This window comes from Nylanderia fulva, unplaced genomic scaffold, assembly GCF_048542155.1.
Source record: "Nylanderia fulva isolate GAGA-0341 unplaced genomic scaffold, ASM4854215v1 Scaffold14, whole genome shotgun sequence".
NCBI lineage: Eukaryota > Metazoa > Arthropoda > Insecta > Hymenoptera > Formicidae > Nylanderia > Nylanderia fulva.
Genome location: NW_028189622.1, coordinates 1,169,945 through 1,187,109, shown reverse-complemented (window position 1 = coordinate 1,187,109; position 17,165 = coordinate 1,169,945). Strand labels below are relative to the sequence as shown.

The 17,165-nt window shown below is 30.8% G+C and overlaps 1 protein-coding gene and 1 long non-coding RNA gene across 6 annotated transcripts in view; one reads left to right on the top strand and one right to left on the bottom strand.

Annotated features, from left to right (window-relative positions):
* The window catches only part of LOC114929080 (uncharacterized), a 64,066-nt gene that overhangs the window by 35,639 nt on the left and 11,262 nt on the right, over positions 1–17,165 (bottom strand). The window lies entirely within an intron of this gene.
* The window catches only part of LOC114929076 (kin of IRRE-like protein 3), a 166,220-nt gene that overhangs the window by 139,734 nt on the left and 9,321 nt on the right, over positions 1–17,165 (top strand). For all 4 annotated transcript variants that reach the window (XM_085480103.1, XM_029300451.2, XM_029300450.2 and 1 more), the window contains 3 exons: positions 13,745–14,014; positions 14,277–14,385; positions 14,874–15,060. In XM_085480103.1, the coding sequence (XP_085336229.1) occupies positions 13,745–14,014; positions 14,277–14,385; positions 14,874–15,060 (566 nt within the window). The remainder of the gene's footprint in view (positions 1–13,744; positions 14,015–14,276; positions 14,386–14,873; positions 15,061–17,165) is intronic.

Sequence of the window (17,165 nt, the reverse complement as noted above, 5' to 3'; positions counted from 1 at the left end):
TTTATTTAAATATATCACAATATAAGGAAATATGATAGTTTATGGTAATATACTATACAAATAAGTTTGGAGAAAGAATTCGTTACACGTATCCTTAGATGCTAGCGTGAAAATGGAAATTCGAAATACTTAAATTTCGATGATATTTAAATATATCATTATAATATAAGGAAATATGACAATAATCACAGGATGACACGACATCAATTAGTATTTACTATTGTATTTTTCTGATATATTAGAGGGCTAATCGGATGTAGATATTATTTTTCTATACCTTTGTTAATTACACCGTCCATATTTACGGTAGACGAATTAAATTATTCTTCTGCGTTATATATACATAATTAATAATTATTATTCCAAAAAATAAGCTTTTCATACAACTAAATTTTGTATGCGTCGATTAAATTAATATGCAGAGCGCGTAAGATTATTGATTATGCATGATAATGATTGGTCTCGTTATCGTAAGCGAACGATATACCTGCGTTCATTGTTAATAATACTCGATGACGCGTGATGTAAGTAGAACCATCGTTTGATGTACTCGATTTTCTCGATAGTGCAAAAGTAGGTCTTGGGATAGCATATAATCCTTCGCCTTCCGCAAAGTTTACGCCTGAATGCAGACGAGTTTGTAATTGATTACGAACGATGACAAGGATCGTTGTTTCTAGATTATAACGGCTTATTAAGTTCCCCTAATGGACACTGTTAATTGAAGAATTTAACCGTCTAGTATCGGGCAAAATGTGCATTACATAATACAGAATTTTGATTACTTATGATATAAAGGGAGTGCATAATATACAGAATACATTGTGCATATACATATGTATATGTATGAATTATGTTTCTCTGATCTCTGAAAACTCGTAGGTAACAGGTATACGATAATTTTGATCGCGATGAATTCTCTGTCAAATATTCACTCGTATTAAACTTTGAATATTTGCGCCAAATATGACATTAATGTTGTACGAATGAACTGCATTTTCTATTATTCCCATAAAGTAAAAGAATGTAAATATACCTCAAATACGCATGTATTGAATTTCGGAAAAAACGTGTCACTGCGACGAATATTTTTTAATATAAAATTAAATGCTGCTCGATTATATCGATTTGCGAGAAAATCTGCTTTGTTTGAGAGATACTTTGAAATATTTAAAATGCACGAAGAAGAACGGTAAGTCAAGATTAAGTCTGTGTCTCGCTTTTTTTTTTTGTACAGTCGTACCATCAAATATGTTGTATGCATAATGGAAACGGGGGAAGGGAAGGGAGAAAATATATGACGCTGAAACTTTCCTTCTCAGCCGCCAACTGCACGCCTAGAAATATATTTCTGATCATAATGAAAAACCTTCGATCGGAATTTCCGCCAATATTGCTTGCTATTATATTTAGCTCGCGTCGATCGGATTTTTTGAGATGTTCTTCATTTTTTTTTTTTATATCGAATTGTACAGTATTATTTTTGATATGCAGAATACAATACAATATTTCATAACAGGAAGACAATGTAAAATACAATCTGATTTTGCAGTTAGTGATTGCATTGTAATCTTTTCATCCAACATTTGTTTTCAAAAGTTATGTAAAAATATACGTTCAAAATAATATATATATACATATATATATATATATATATATATATATATATATACACATTCTTAAACATTTTTTACATTAATATTTCAAAAATTATATATGTATATATAAATATTATCTCTCTTTAAAAAATGAGAGTGTACTTAATAAATCAAAATAGAATCGAGAGCCGAATATATTTAATTATATATAGCTTTCATAATTATAGAATTATTAAATAAATATGATTTGATTTTATCGTTGATTTTCGATATTTTACATGATTATTTCTATTTGATTTCTATATTAATCTCGATTAACTTGATAGAGAATATATCACTATCATGGAACGAGAAAATATTGCAAGTAAAAGATAAATGTCACGCGCTTAAATATACATTTTATACAATGAGGACAAGTTGCAAGGTATCGATATTCTCCCATCGTATTATCAGTGCAAAAACGTATTTGATAAAAAGTTAGGCAAGCACGGACTAACGCAGTGGCACGCTGTTTTCTCACAAATTGCGGAAAAACAATTCGCCGGTAAAACGTCCGATCATGGGAAACGGTTTGGCAAAAAAATCACTAACCACGGCCTGTCCGTATAACACACTGACCTCAAACCGTTTCGCATCTCTGACCATTCCCAACAATACACAGATTTAACCTAGTGCATATACATACATACACACATATATATCTGCATGTGCATTTCATATGGTCAGAAAACCGCAAGAGTTCTCTCTCTCTCTCTCTCTCTCTCTCTCTCTTTCTCTCATCAATCTCCCTCAAATCAGTACGTCGTGATGTCATGCGTTTTAACCTTATCGACAATTCGATGCTCGGTTGGAACGTTCAGGCAGATTTTAACGCTTTTTACGAAACTGTGCTGCGGCAGACAGCAGCCAAATGAGTATTGATTTTAACTTCGCGGCCGGCATCGCTGTATAACTGCAATCAAATCGCATTTTCAATAGCAGTATAAATAAGTTTGTTACCAGCCTTTGAATCATTATGTTGATTTTATGATGTACACTGTTGTAGCGACTTGATAGGATAATCGTCGCTCGTATATAATTCCCTCATTAATTTACCGTGACATAACAATTATAAATGCTATATCATTATTAATAGTATAATGTTATATTATTAGTATAATATAATAGTTTGATCGAAGCATATACCATACCATTAAAAATGTTATCGTGTAATATTATAGAAATATCCTACTAATTGCAACTTTAGTTTGCGATACATGAAAGAAATTTCAATAATTATTTTGTGGCTTGTTAGAATATCGTGTTATCTCCTGCAGAAATTGTGAAATCGAATCGGCTGTTACATCCAATGTTACGTACCATTAATTAGCCAACTGTTTCGATGCAATTGTAATTAATACGTTAACCAGATTGTATTTGGACCTCCTATACATTTCATCTTTCTCCCCCGCGCTACAAATTAATTTGGCGAACGGAATGAGAAACCATTGCGGGTGTATGTGTGCATATATACGTTCATTGTAGATTAAAAGGTTGGCGTCCTTTCGCATAAAGCTATATTGTAAATAAATTACGAAAGCTGCTATACATATGTATATCGACAAATTTTCAATTTGCCGATAATACTCAAACATACGATCAGCATAACCATTGATAAAATCACTTTAGCCTCATTTAATAAGTGATGCACTAATTTATATTAATTTTCAGAAATCAACGTTATTTTATCCTCTGGAAAATATATATATAAAATTATGAACGAAAATTGAAAATTGATCAAATTTATTATACTGCTATTTTAATTTATTAAATATTTGTTTATATATATATATATATATATATATACACATAATTAATGTAACATCATTTTTTGACAACGTCGGATACGTGATCGTAATTATATACCTCAATGGAGCGCGTGGAGTACGTTTAACCTGCGGACGGCTGATATATCTTTGACCATAACTACTGCAACAAAATTATTTATTATTAATCATGCATATATTATTAAAAAAATTTTCTAAAAGATATTTTACATTATATATATATAAAATTTTCTAATAATTTATGCGTAATGATGAGAAATAATGATTTGCAGTAGTTACGCTTGAAGATATGTCAGGCGTTCTCGAATTAAACGTCGCCGATGGGCTCTATCGAGGTATGTGATTTCGATCACGCATCTAATGGCAATACAATTTATCATACTGTTATTTCTATTTTATTAAATATTTATCTATATGTATATATACAGTATATATATATATATATAATTAATGTAACATTATTTTTGGACAACGTCAGATACGCGATCGACATAATACTTCGATAGAGAGAGAGAGAGTGCGTCGAGTACGTTAATCCTGCGGACGGCTGATATATCTTTGACCATAACTACTGCACCAAATTTATTTAATATTAATCATGCATAAATCATTAAAAATTTTTTTCGAAAAGATATTTTACATTATATATATATAAAATTTTCTAATAATTTATGCGTAATGATGAGAAATGATTTGTCGCAGTAGTTACGGTCGGAGATATATCAGACGCTTCGATTAAACGTCTTCGATGCGCTCTATTCAGGTATGTGATTTCGATCACGCACCTGACGATGACAAAAAATGTATCATACTGTTATTTCTATTTTATTAAATATTTATCTATACGTGTATATATATATATATACATATATATATATATATATATATATATAAATATATATATATATAAAATTAATGTAACATCATTTTTTGTCAACGTCGGATACGCGATCGTAATTATATACCTCAATGGAGCGCGTCGAGTACGTTTAACCTGCGGACGGCTGATATATCTTTGACCATAACTACTGCATCAAATTTATTTATTATTAATCATGCATAAATCATTTAAAAAATTTTCTAAAAGATATTTTACATGATATATATATACATATATATTTTCTAATAATTTATGCATAATGATGAGAAATGATTTGTCGCAGTAGTTACGGTCGGAGATATATCAGACGCTCTCGAGTTAAACGTCTTCGATGCGCTCTATCCAGATATGTGATTTTGATCACGCACCTGACGATGTCAAAAAAATTTATCATATTGTTATTGCTATTTTATTAAATAATTATCTATATGTATATATATATATATATATATATCATTTTTTGATACGCGATCGTAATTATATACCTCAATGGAGCGCGTCATGTATGTTTAACCTGCTGTCGGCTGATATAACTTTGACCATAACTACTGCAACAAAATTATTTATTATTAATCATGCATAAATTATTTAAAAAATTTTCTAAAAGATATTTTACATTATATATATATAAAATTTTATAATAATTTATGCGTAATGATGAGAAATAATGGTTCGCAGTAGTTACGGTCAAAGATATATCAGGCGTTTTCGAGTTAAACGTCGCCGATGCGCTCTATCGAGGTATGTGATTTCGATCACGCATCTAATGGCAATACAATTTATTATACTGTTATTTCTATTTTATTAAATATTTATCTATATGTATATATACAGTATATATATATAATTAATGTAACATTATTTTTGAACGTCAGATACGCGATCGACATAATACTTCGATAGAGCGCGTCGAGTACGTTTAACCTGCTGTCGGCTGATATATCTTTGACCATAACTACTGCAACAAAATTATTTATTATTAATCATGCATAAATCATTTAAAAAATTTTCTAAAAAATATTTTACATGATATATATATACATATATATTTTCTAATAATTTATGCGTAATGATGAGAAATGATTTGTCGCAGTAGTTACGGCCGAAGATATATCAAGCGTTTTCTAGTTAAACGTCGCCGATGCGCTCTATCGAGTTATGTGATTTCGATCACGCACCTAACGATGGCAATACAATTTATCATACTGTTATTTCTGTTTTATTAAATATATATATATATATATATATATATATATAATTAATGTAACATTATTTTGGACAACGTCAGATATGCGATCGACATAATACTTCGATAGAGCGCGTCGAGTACGTTTAACCTGCGGACGGCTGATATATCTTTGACCATAACTACTGCGCCAAATTTATTTAATATTAATCATGCATAAATTATTTAAAAAATTTTCTAAAAGATATTTTACATTATATATATATATAAAATTTTTTAATTATTTATGGGTAATGATGAGAAATAATAGTTTGCAGTAGTTACGGTCGAAGATATGTCAGGCGTTCTCAAGTTAGACGTCGCCGATGCGCTCTATCGAGGTATGTGAGTTCGATCACGCACCTAACGGTGGCAATACAATTTATCATACTGTCATTTCTATTTTATTAAATATATATATATATATATATATATATATATATATATAATTAATGTAACATCATTTTTTGACAACGTCGGATACGCGATTGAAATAATACTTTGATGGAGCGCGTCGAGTACGTTTAACCTGCGGACGGCTGATATATCTTTGACCATAACTACTGCAACAATATTATTTATTATTAATCATGCATAAATTATTTAAAAAATTTCCTAAAAGATATTTTACATTATATATATATATAAAATTTTTTAATAATTTATGCGTAATGATGAGAAATAATAGTTTGCAGTAGTTACGGTCGAAGATATGTCAGGCGTCCTCAAGTTAGACGTCGCCGATGCGCTCTATCGAGGTATGTGATTTCGATCACGCACCTAACGATGGCAATACAATTTATCATACTGTTATTTCTATTTTATTAAATATATATATATATATATATATATATATATATATATAATTAATGTAACATCATTTTTTGACAACGTCGGATACGCGATTGAAATAATACTTCGATGGAGCACGTCGAGTACGTTTAACCTGCGGACGGCTGATATATCTTTGACCATAACTACTGCAACAAAATTATTTATTATTAATCATGCATAAATTATTTAAAAAATTTTTCTAAAAGATATTTTACATTATATATATATATAAAATTTTCTAATAATTTATGCGTAATGATGAGAAATAATAGTTTGCAGTAGTTACGGTCGAAGATATGTCAGGCGTCCTCAAGTTAGACGTCGCCGATGCGCTCTATCGAGGTATGTGATTTCGATCACGCACCTAACGATGGCAATACAATTTATCATACTGTTATTTCTATTTTATTAAATATATATATATATATATATATATATATATATATAATTAATGTAACATCATTTTTTGACAACGTCGGATACGCGATTGAAATAATACTTCGATGGAGCACGTCGAGTACGTTTAACCTGCGGACGGCTGATATATCTTTGACCATAACTACTGCAACAAAATTATTTATTATTAATCATGCATAAATTATTAAAAAATTTTTCTAAAAGATATTTTACATTATATATATATAAAATTTTCTAATAATTTATGCGTAATGATGAGAAATAATGATTTGCAGTAGTTACGCTTGAAGATATGTCAGGCGTTCTCGAGTTAAACGTCGCCGATAAGCTCTATCGAGGTATGTGATTTCGATCACGCATCTAATGGCAATACAATTTATCATACTGTTATTTCTATTTTATTAAATATATATATATATAATTAATGTCCCATTATTTTTTGACAACGTCGGATACGCGATCGAAATAATACTTTGATGGAGCGCGGCGAGTACGTTTAACCTGCGGACGGCTGATATATTTTTGACCATAACTACTGTAACAAAATTATTTATTATTAATCATGCATAAATTATTAAAAAAATTTTCTAAAAGATATTTCACATTATATAATATATATATATAAAATTTTTTAATAATTTATGCGTAATGATGAGAAATAATGGTTCGCAGTAGTTACGGCCGAAGATATATCAAGCGTTTTCTAGTTAAACGTCGCCGATGCGCTCTATCGAGTTATGTGATTTCACGCACCTAACGATGGCAATATAATTTATCATACTGTTATTTCTGTTTTATTAAATATATATATATATATATATATATATAATTAATGTAACATTATTTTGGACAACGTCAGATATGCGATCGACATAATACTTCGATAGAGCGCGTCGAGTACGTTTAACCTGCGGACGGCTGATATATCTTTGACCATAACTACTGCGCCAAATTTATTTAATATTAATCATGCATAAATTATTAAAAATTTTTTTCTAAAAGATATTTTACATTATATATATATAAAATTTTTTAATAATTTATGCGTAATGATGAGAAATGATTTGTCGCAGTAGTTACGGTCGGAGATATATCAGACGCTCTCGGGTTAAATGTCCCCGATGCGCTCCATCGAGGTATGTAATTTCAATCACGCATCTGACGATGTCAAAAATTGATTCGCCCGTTACCATTCCTAATATCATCTCCAGCAACATCATTCCCTTCCCCTCCCCCCTTTCGCACCCTCTGCGATCCAATTTCGAGCTCCGTAATTTATAATTCCCGCCGCAAATTTGATCCTGAGTCCCATCGCGACCTTCTTGAGAACGTCTTTGCGTGCTTATCTGTTCATATAGTACATACATTCGCCCGTTTATGGTGCATATATGTTTGTCTGCGTATACCGAATGTATTGATTACGAGTATTAGCCCGAGCCGGAACTTTTCAGCGCAAATTGAAAACTTTGCCTCAAAGCACCGATATATTCCGTGCTGATGCCACTTCGATCCGCGAACCGGAGGAGGTTTTATCCCGCACTAACGAGAAGGTATATTTTGTCGGTGCCGTTTTCAGAGAGCGTAAGCCGATGCGAATGGGTCAGTAGCCATATTTCGGTCAGTGTGTTTTTCTCTTTTTTTTAATAAGCTTGAAACGGTTCGTATAATCCAAATAACGAAAGCTGTGGACAAAAAAGCATAATACTCCTCCATCGCGATTACCTTATTGATTCTTGTTACGCGAATAATAACTTTACGTTGCGAAAAATTGTTATTAACAAATGTTGTACGAATTCTAGCGTACAATATACAATGGTTACAAAAAATAAGATAGATATAAATATATAAGATAGATAGAAAGATTTTCGCGAGATAAATTCAAACTATGCTAAATTATCGAATTTTATTTTTAAGGACATATGTCGAAGGACATATAACTTTAACGCTTTGTATCTTCCATTCTGTCATCGCATCACTTTCGTTTTGTAAAAATAGAGCCGTTTGAAGTTCGTTCAAGAAACGACTGGCCGAAATTTGGTCGAATAGGCACTCGTTGAACCATTCGAATCGCGTGGCTTTGCTTCCTGAAAACTATTATACCCAGAATAGCTGCACGTCATCGCTTCCTCTTGCAACATCCGCAATAACCTTCGCGGATATTGTTCACGGTTTGTCGTTAAAGTCCTGCAAAACTATTGTAATAGGATCAAATTTTAATCCTTTGTAGCACAGATGCTTTACAGAAAGAATATGTAATTTTTTTAGCTTGTTATCCTTCCTTTTGAATCTTTACTATGTATCTCACATGTTACTTGTTTTGTATCGATTATAAAGGTAACTATGATGATAGCAAAAGTTGATGCTATTCTCTGTCTTGCTAATATAAATATATTGCGATATTATTTATCTAATTAAAATAATTTTACACGAGTTACACATTGTATTTGATTCTTTTATCAAATAAATTTTATTTTATAAAAAATAAAAAGCAGTGTAAAGAGATTAATAAAATAAATTAAAAAAGAAAAATATGTGAAAAATGTAGAAGGAAAAGAATATTAAAAGGTTTAAAAAATTATAAGTATTTGATTTTTTTTATTAAATTACATTTTATGATACTTATTATAATTTATTTAATTTTGGTAATTTTATTCTGCTGCAAATTAACTGTAACTAATTTTCACCTTTTTTTCTATACCTTTATATATTTTTTCCATGTCATAGAGAATTTGTTTGAGAAATGTTTCCTGTAAAAATTCTCCCACGCAACGACTCTACGATGCGTAAATTCAGTATGGATGCTGTGTTCCAGCACAGCTGGCGTTTGCGAGCGAGTGTTATTCGCTCGCGCGTAATTCTCAGTCGTTTCTTGAGTAAACTTCAAACAACGACGCGGGCGGGGATATGGAAATAACGTCAGAGAGAGGGAGCTGTCGACTGAATAAAAGATTTTTCAAATGATCGATATTTCGGCGCAGCGCGGTAAAACGCGTAAGGTACACATTAAGTAATTGAGTTTAGGAAAAAACTCTTTGGAAAATTCGTCCATGACTCCAACAAAATTATTCTTCTTCCTCCCCCTGTTTCCCTTTCCTTCCCCTTCGTAATGTCACTTTAGTAACGTTAATAGACTCAGCAGGCGCGCATAATTTTTGCAGGGTACTCGAACTCGAGTACTTCATTTCCATAAACATTCGATAAACGTTTGATTTTTACCGCACTGCATTTAAATCCATCTCGTTAACTTGTTCAACTTTAATCGAGGAAAACAAATTAGCGACTCAGTATGAAAATGACAGTTCAAATAATAAAAATTGGAAAAAAATCAAAATTTTAATTTTTTAATTTAATACAGAACACACACACACACACACACACATCAAATTTAAAAAATTATTTTAATAAAGAAAGCAATTTTTTCCGATCCTTCTTTTTTCTCGCATTTTAATTTGCGGACTTTATAATCAATCGAAAAAAATAAACTACAACATGATAAATGACGGCTAACATAAATGCGCAAAAATAATTGTTTAAATAGAGACGTTAATATACACATTTTAAAAAATATTGCAGTAATAATATTCTTAATGATTAGATTATTAAATAAATTTATTTATACAGTAGAATTTTACATATAATTTCGAGAAAATCTATAATTTGTTGCAATTATTTAATAATCTATGTCTTGGTATTTACACCATTACAAAAGATTGTCTCAAGACATTAATATTAATTTTAATGATTGATTTTATGATAAAAAGTTTCCTTTTTTCTTATAGAAAATTTCAGAGAAATCAGTATATAATTTTGTCTCATCAAATCATATCTAATATTAACATATTATAATATCTAATATTAATATTAATATTTTTCTGATTAAATCTGAATATAAATTCTAGAAACAAAAATTTCTTAAAACAATTTTAGAAAAAACCAAAATTTTAGATATAATCTCTATTGATTTGCATTTATTCGCGTTAGAATTAATTTCTTTACTTTCTATGCATTTAGTTCTCATGAAAATGCAACGAGCATAGCTGTGCCGGCCAATGTTTACTAAAGTTGCTAAATTAAATTAAACAGAGTTTATTAAATTCAAATTTGCATAATAGTACAGGATATAAGAAAAAGGTAACATAAAGAAAACGTGAATTTCTATATAAATTTGTATACAAATACATGATTTTTTTCGTTATACAGAATTTTAATATATTTCTTTAATGTATCGAATTTCCTATATCAGCTATATCCTTATGTTTCGAATATACGTTTTTTATTTGAGAATTTTTCTCCCTGTTTTATTTTGGGAATATATTCATATGGCTATTGATAGATTTTATTAAATTTTAATTACTGTTGCTTGGCGTAATTAACTCGTCTATCGATCATCCTTTTTTTATACCAAAGCAGTAATTAATTAATTAATTGGATTTTAACTGAATAGATATTAATCTTGAACTAAAAGAGAAATTCAGAGAGAAATATTAATTGTACTTTGCTTAAATAAAAAATAAAAACATGTCTAACCATTCAATACATATGTCTAATTATTAGAGCAATTTAACTTTATATGTATGTGTATGTGTGTTTTATATTAATACCTTATTTTATATATATATATATATATATATATATACCTATATAATTTTTCCAAATTAGAATTACATATATTTCATTAATAAGTAATGCAATTAAAAGAAACTAAAATATGCATTGCAATATCTATGGTATATTGCAATTTCTTTTATAATATATGTAATAGATAGAGAATGATAGATACGTCTTTATCATTATAGGCTCCAAAAAGATATATTATTAACCTTTAAAACAATTTGGATTATATTTTTAGCTCAACTCGATTTTTACATTTTTAGCTCATCTCGTTGTATACACATCATAATGTTATTCATTAAACATAACGGCGTTAACATTTTTAATGGTGCAACGATGATCTATTACATAAATATGGAAACGAAACCAGAAGTGAACCGGTTTGTTGATGAAAATTGGCTCCGGTTTATACGGCGAAATTAAATAAATATCGAGTAAATAAACAAAAATTACGTCATCACTCGATGAATAGAATGTCGTGACTCTGCGCCAATTTTCCATCAAAATCAATCGAATTTACGGCTCTTGCATTATCAAGGAGATCAAAATTACGCTCCGTAAATTATAGAGAAAAGAATTATTCATTAAATTATATGCTATGCGAAAAATGAAAATCCATATGTGGCACACACAAGTGTACGAATACAATGAATTCTCAGGAATAATATTATACCGCGTTCATTTATAGTTTATTTTTTGTCTCCCGTAAAACGAGTTAAATAACAAATAATCGATCATCTATTAAAGAATTATATTACAGGCACAATAATAAATTACAATTTGAACGCGAACAAATGCTGTTTTCGATTACAAATTAATAATAAAAACAAACTGCAACAGCAATAAATTTTTGCCCGTGTTATATTTCCTGAAATTCATCTCTCACGGTGATTAATTAATTATTCGAAGAAGGTAATTACCGCGTGACTCGAACACGCGCTTTTTCCACCGTGTCCACCGGGTACCATCAGTTATTCGCGAAACCAAAGTCAGCGTGGTATTTCCGACTTGCTTGACCCATCGGGAAAACAGTGGTACAACTGACCGCGTCCGCGTAATTTAATTTCTCCTTAAATCGAAACATCCATCTTGGAGGTGATATATATATCTTTGCTTGGTATAAATGGCGACCAAGATGCTTTCTCGAATGGACAGTTATATTTGAAAAAAGAAATGATAGATCGATAGAAAAAGTGATAGAAAAGAGCAACTTATTTATCTCAAATCTCAAAACACACAATTGCGTAAAGATTATTGTATAAATCGCAGAATATTATCAAATAATGATAGTAAATATTAGAAATGCAAGAAAATTAAAATATTTTTAAAAAATCATATAATTACAATAGATTTCAAATTAGTGATGATTTCAGTATATGATTTTTCTATTTTTATTTTTGTTCAATCGAGAAATCGGCTATCGAAATTAATATTATCAATATCTTAATATATATTATATATGTATATGTATTATATATTAAATTAAAATCTCATTTTTTTAAATGTCTAGCAGTAAACACTTTTAAATGTGGATCTTGCTTTTAATTATGAACTGATTAATAAGAGCAGTTTAACCTGAAAACTTTATACCGCGGACCGCGTTTGTTTTCTGTATCTAATGTTTATCTTTCACGGTCTCCCGCACACAGTGACTGGTGATTCTGGTGATGATTAAAGCTGGTAACGATGATGGGACCCGTTCTCTCAACCGCATTTACGTTAAATTCCTCTTGTTTACCAAGAGACATGAATATGAAAGAGCTTTTCTAGGATAATTATACGTAATTTCCACGCTGCTCTTATTAAAATCGTTACGGTCTTACTCTCGCTTTTTATTTTTGATTCGTCGAAGATGGATAACCAGCATACTTTTGAAGAAGAAGCTCTGCGCAGCATTATCATATTAATATCATTAGTGATAATATCCATGCAAATCGTTTGATGTTAAGTCATCATTTCGTCGCAAATATTCTTAACGCTATATTGTGGTTTGTTTCTCTCTGTTTGTAATTCTCCAAATCAAAAGATATGTAACGCTGAGAAAATTTAAATTTGATAATAATATAATTAAAAAAATAACAATAAAAGGACTAACTAAAAAATATAGAAATGGTAATTAAAATTTGTCAATTGAAAATAAACGCTTGTTTCGAAATAAAAATTATTTTTACGTTATATATTTCGGTTTCTTCCAATTAAATGAATAAAAATCTAGTTTGCTAAATTCCATTGTCGAGATGTCGACAGGGAGACAACATTCCATGATATATATTATAATGTACACATATTCTCTCGTGTGTACGAGACGATTAGGGCGATTTCGTGATTAACTGCGCGTCTCGCATGAATATAGACGCGCCGGAGACGAGATTAGTCGGCGTCCCAACCGGCCAGCTCGAGGAAGGCCGCGATAAGCTGGAAATTCGATGTCTCGCTGACGCTAATCCGCCGGCTTCGATACTCTGGAGGAAAACGAAGAGTCCCGGCGTGACCGAGGTGGCCAGTATCGGGGAGACCCTGATGTTCTCCCCAATTTACAGAAATCACGCCGCCGTTTACCTCTGCGAGGCGTCGAACACCGAAGGAGAGAGCAGTCCGGTTATGGTCCAAGTGTCCGTAAACTGTACGTCGTTATCTCGACACTTTCATTCATCATCTTTACTCGATTTGCATTTCAAAGTTTTTTTCTACGCAATTATATAATATTGGATTATTTTTTCTCATTCTGATTATTTTATGAGAAATTATTCTCTTTAGATTATTGCGTATCAATAATTCTCCAAAGACACAGAATTAGAGTCTATATAGAAACTGTCATATAAAAAAATTATCTTTTTGTTTACAACTTTATATCTCAATCTCAGAACGTGCTGGGTTTTTCATAGATCCACCAATGATCAGTGCAGTCGGGCCAGATCGACTGACAACTGCATTGTTGTACTCTGGTGCATCATTCGAATGCCATGCTGATGCGATGCCGCCGGCTGAGTACAGGTGATTTTAATTAATTATTTAATTTTTGTTTTTTTAGGTTCTACACATTTATACGTGCACACATCGATAATGTAATTCAATCATTTAATTGCACTGTTATTTATTTATATAAAGGATATTATTTGAAATAATATATTGCTATTGCCACATCGCGAATTATAAATATATATTTATTTACATATATTAAATATATATATATATATATATATATATTTATGTATATATATTAAATATATATTTATTTTATATTATGTAGGAGTATGATATAATATTTTTAATTACTAGCGATTTTAATTCTACCTTTTTTCAGTAGAGACATTTAATTTCAGCTTGGACGTTTTTTACATTTTCCTGTAAAGACTATTAATTTTGTTTCTACATTTTTTAAATGTCTTTTTGTCGTCATATATTTTTACCGTGGCAAATTCCGAGATCTGAAAGTGCTCTCTTTAATCTACAAATTTCTTCATGCGATCGCGCGTATACAGATGGGCACAAGTATTCACGGACGGCCGGATGCCGTTGGAATGCGGAACGGGGCATCGATTGATCCTGACGAACGTGACGTACGAGCAACAGGGTCAATATATATGTCTCGCCTCCAACAAGATCAATGGCAACGTTAGGGAAGTTAAAAGCGACCCTGTGTCTCTGCAAGTGGTCGGCGCTCCACGGGTAAGATGACGCCGTGCCGAGACGTGTGGCAGAAACGTCTTTGAAAAAGTTTCGCCGCAAATCAGCATTACCGGGCGCGAAGCCGACGTTAACGAATAACCAGTTTCCGGTGGATCTGTCCGCGAAAAAATATCGCTTCATTACTTTCCGGAATCCCGAATCATCGAATATCTCTCGCGCGTGCGCGCTCCGTAAAACGGGATACTCCGCGAACACTTCGAACGCTTTCTGACGTTCAACTCTGAACATTTGCCGAGCAATATCGGCGAAGAGAATTAATGTAGGATGTATAATTTGCATAACGAGACAGAAGCGTTGCTCTCGCGTATTAATTTCGCTTTATTATCTCTTGTAGAGAAACAATATATCGAGATAAACTTATATTGTACTAGCGGCACTTCTCGCTAAGAAAAAAAAGGATTATGAAATTCGATCGATTGTTTAAAAAAATAATCTTTTAAAAAAATTTAAATTTATTATTTACTTTTATGTATATATTATAATTTTTTAAATATAATTCAAAGTTAATGTATTCTGCAATATTGTTTATTGCAGCAAAGTAAATTGTGTGCACTTTTTATCGGCTTTTAATAATTACAATGTTTTAATGTACGAAAATTTTTTGCAAAATATTGCAAAAAGTTTGTATGTATAATATTTATCAGTATATGTATGTCAAGCGTATAAATACATACATTGTGACTTCAAATATATTTTTTATGGCGATATATGCTTTGAATTTTTTCTGCCGTCAACAATAAGCCGCTATCAAGTTTTATTGTGCATTGTGCACGATATTAAAAATCGATACTTTTATTAATTGTAACGAACACCATATTGTTTCTCTCGAAAGAATGCTCGATGTTATGTAGACGCCAACTTTTGTTCTGCTCGAATGCAGAAAAATATTTCTATAATAATAATTAATTGGAAAGATTCATTTCAATGCTTTTACGTATAACAATATATATCATAAAAATAAGTGCGTAATTGTTGCAACGAATTTTTAAATAAGTTTTCACTGTGCTTAATTTATTTAAAACAGATTCGCTATTGTTTGGTTTTTCACCCATGTTTGATTCAACCTAGCGAATAAAATATCTAAATGCTATAACAGTAACATACATATGGTACGAAGATTAAGTTATTATTGCAATTATTATTATATTATAGTATTTCGCACGCAATTCGATTCTGTTCATTGGCCAATAGCTAATTGCTCGATTAATAACGCCGATAATGGAAGTGAAAAAATCGTGATATATCGCGATACATATACTATATTTTTTTCTCTTTATTGAATTTACCCAGCAGATCGCACGCGACTTAACGCGGGTCACTGGCTACGCAAAGGTTTGATTTCCGTTTCATTTAATACGAAGCCGTTTCATCTGTTCAGCAATGCTATTAATGTCGATATCTCGTTCAAATTGATTTTGACGTTGCACATACATGGCGATTATATATTACAAATTCACCTCGTGAGTCGAATATCGCGTATTGAAAGAAACAATCGAAATTTTTATACAATTTAGTTTACAGACAGAGCATTTGGAAATCAACCTGAAATGTCGATACGCGCGCGAACATAATCAAATCAACGTTTTAATTATGTATGCAAATGTGACACAGTTTCGTTGTTATAAATATTGCAAAAATAATATATATATGTATATATATATATATATATATATATATATATAAAATTATTATTATATTTACGCGAGTATATTTCAATGCGCGATTGATGAAACAGAGAATTTTAAAACGCGATGCAACAGAAATAAATACGAATTATTTCGGTGAATTATCCATAGTGTAAAGAAATGTAATGTGTCCGTATTGTAATATTTTTATTTCGCGTTATAAATACGGCACAATATTGCATTGAATTAAGTTATAATGCGCGCATCATAAATCACAGATTGCTTTTCGCGATCGAGAATTGTATTCGCGCAGCGCAATTCTCTGTCTGTGAATAAAATATCATTTCGCTTTCATATCGAATGCTTAGTCATTCGAACCTAAATTAAGTCACAATTTTCAGCGTGTCGCTACTATTTTTCCCGATAATGTGTCTTTCATGAAAAAGGTCGCGATATATA